Raw genomic sequence first — 2,917 nt, 5'->3', positions numbered from 1 at the left:
TCTCAGGAGTCCCTTTTCCTAATACATAAATTTTTTTCCTTCTCTAGAAACTGAGACCTTTTCCCTTTGTACTCCTGAATCCTACTGTTTTTCTCCTTCTGGGAAGGAAGTATTCCCCCCAACATATATACACACACACAGAGTCATGCTCTCTTTCCTGACCCTGAATATCTGCTTCACCCCTCCTTGGGCCGAACCCTACTGCCTTTTCTTGACTAAATTTGCAAATCACCTATAGTAAGAGGGTATATACCATATAAATGGGAATTTCCTGGACAAAACTGCATTTTAGACAGTAGAAATAAATGACTGTAGGAATAGCATTTTATTCCCTCTCTCTTCCCAAGAACTCAGGTAGCATGCTAACAATTTTCTTTAATCCTCTAAATCAGATGTAGGATTAATGGTTTTTTAGACAATAAAAAAGAACTACATCTTAAAAATGAAGTTAACATTTTTATTTTATTCATTCAAAAATTTCATCATACAAAGGTAACATGGAAAAGAGAAATCTCAACACAGGGGCAAAGGCAGGCCTTTTTCAGGAAAATGTGGGCCTGGAATCAGGGGTCAATAGCAAGTAAGTGCTAGGTAGTGAAGTTAAGGGAAAAAGAGGCTTTAAAACTGCCTCTCCAAACAACAGCATCAAAATTTCTCATTACGTTGGTTAATAGCTAGAACACTTGTAAACCTCCCAGGTTAACTGCACAGTAGCCACCCCTTTCAGGTCAATGGGTGCACGGTAATTCCTTTTGTGGTTGTCACACCTCTGGAGGTATAGGGGAGGAAGGCATGCTCCCTGTTTCAGCCTCCTCTCCTGGAGAGAGAGGGCTCAGGGCATCAAGCTCTGGCAGCAAAGCACGCCTCAGGCTCGCAGGACTAGGAGTGGAGATGGAGCCCAAACCACTAAACTTAGGGGAAGAGGTGCTCTGGCCAGAAAAATTAGCGGAGGAAGAGTAGGAAGAAGAGGAAGAAGAGGAGGAGGAGGAAGAGGAGGGGCTCTGGCCAGGCGACCCAGAGGAGGAGTCAGAAGAGGAAGAGGAGGAGCTTTCACCACACAGCTGTTCAGAGAAAGGAAAGAGCCTACCAGGAGGTGAGGGAGATGAGGCACGCATACGGACTGCATGCCAACGGGGCTGGGCATCAACGCTTGGGACCTCAGGATTAGGAGAGCGTGAGCTGCTCTGGCAGACCAGCCTTCGTAAGGCTACCCCAGGGGAAGAAGGACTCAGGCTAGTAGGCACAGGTAGAGAGGCGCGGCTTCTAGGGGATGACCTTTCGATGGTGCGGCTCCGGAGGACAAAGCCCGAAATCGGGCAGCCATTGCGGAGGGCAGGGCCTATCGGGTTGGCTCCGCTTCGGAGGGCAGGGCCTGACCCTGATGCACGGCTGCGGAGAGCAGGGCCTGGTGGGCTGGCGTGGTGATTGAGAGCAGGGCACCGCCCAGATGCACGGCGACTGGAAGCACGGTTGCGGTAAGCAGGACCCGGAGCAGCTGCACGGTTGCGGTAAGCAGGACGCGGCGCAGATGCGTGGCTGCGAAGAGCTGGGCCCGGCGCGGAAGCACGGCGACGGCTGCGGAGAGCTGGGCCTGGCGCGGAAGCACGGCCGCGGCTGCGGAGAGCTGGGCCCGGCGCGGAAGCACGGCCGCTGCTGCGGAGAGCTGGACCCGGCGCGGAAGCACAGCGGCGCCTGCGGAGAGCAGGGCCCGACACAGGCACATGGCGGCGAGGGACAGCAGGGCCTGGCGCGGATGCACGGCGACGCTGGAGAGCAGGGCCTGACGCAGAAGCACCGAGGCGATGAGCAGGGCCTGGCGCGGGTACACCACGGCGACGAGAAGGGCCTGGTGCCGATGTACGGCTGCGAAGAGCAGAGACCGACCCGGAAGCATGACCACCGAAGGCAGCGACTAGCGGGGTGGCGCGGCTACTGAGGGCGCGGCCTGGCCTGGCTGCTTGACTGCGGAGAGCTGGGCGTGGTGCTCGGGCCTGACTTCGAAGGGCAGGGCCTGGCTGGGCTGCCTGACCCCACGGAGAAGCCCGAGAACGGCGATGGCCGCTGGGCTGAGACCCCGGAGAAGATGGCGGCGAAGGCACCGGGCACTGCGGTGCAAGAAGCCCAGGAAACAGACAGCGACGCCCTGGAGGCTTCTGAGCCTGGGCAGCCTCCTTGCGGCCGAGCTGCTTCCTCCCACGGCCTTTCCCCAGGCTCGCGGGCCGGGTCGGAGGCCCGCTGGCCTGGCCAACTCCCCTCATGGCTTGCACCACGGCGCCCACGCCGCCTGCGTGTGAGGCCTGGAGACCTTGGCCCGCCCCGGGCACCACACATCTCAGCTCGGCGTGGGGACTGCAGCTGCCCTGGAGGTCGGCACGCTCCCTTGCCTGCACACCTGCTGTAGAGGGCAGCCCTGGGCCCTTGCCATTGATTGAAATGGCGCCGACAGCAGCCAGGGCGGAGGCAGAGGAACCTGCTGTGCCGCTGTGTGGGGCGCCACCACCCGATGGAGAAAGACCGCTCGAGACCGACGGGACGGAGGCACCGGGATCCAGGTTGCTAACCCCATGGGCGTCGCCAGGGTCAGAGGAGACCTCGTTCTTCGACCCTACGGGCACCTCACCCTGCGGTTGCTTCTGCGCCTTCTTGTCGGACGATGGAGTGGCCATAATGCTAGATTCTCTCTCAGAGACGTGAGAGCGTGGCTGCAGACGCCGCCTGAGTAGAGCTCCGGGGCAAGGAGTGAGGAGGATGGGCGTGCCCTGCTTGGATTTTTGCTTCTGATTGGTCGGCCAGTTGTCACATGACTCTCGTCTTAAAGGGAGAGAGCCAACCTAGCTCCATTCGGCGCCAAACCAGACCATGTGCTCTGCGGTTCTGGGGGCCACTGCTGCTGGGTCCACAATGTGAATTCCCCATC

At 58.4% G+C, this 2,917-nt stretch overlaps 1 protein-coding gene across 1 annotated transcript; it reads right to left on the bottom strand.

Moving 5' to 3' along the window:
* Window positions 1–761: 761 nt before the first annotated feature.
* On the bottom strand, window positions 762–2,666 carry LOC123934626 (EZH inhibitory protein). Its single transcript, XM_045994763.1, has one exon. It carries the CDS (start codon window positions 2,664–2,666, stop codon window positions 762–764), a length of 1,905 nt encoding a protein of 634 aa, XP_045850719.1.
* Window positions 2,667–2,917: the final 251 nt, after the last annotated feature.

The sequence above is a fragment of the Meles meles genome, chromosome X (genome assembly GCF_922984935.1).
Source record: "Meles meles chromosome X, mMelMel3.1 paternal haplotype, whole genome shotgun sequence".
NCBI lineage: Eukaryota > Metazoa > Chordata > Mammalia > Carnivora > Mustelidae > Meles > Meles meles.
The sequence above is the reverse complement of the archived record's forward strand: the minus strand, read 5'-3'. Positions and strand labels throughout refer to the sequence as shown.

Excerpts from the sequence above, each read along its gene's own strand:
- LOC123934626 (XM_045994763.1), bottom strand. The coding sequence starts at position 2,666 with ATGGCCACTCCATCGTCCGACAAGAAGGCGCAGAAGCAACCGCAGGGT.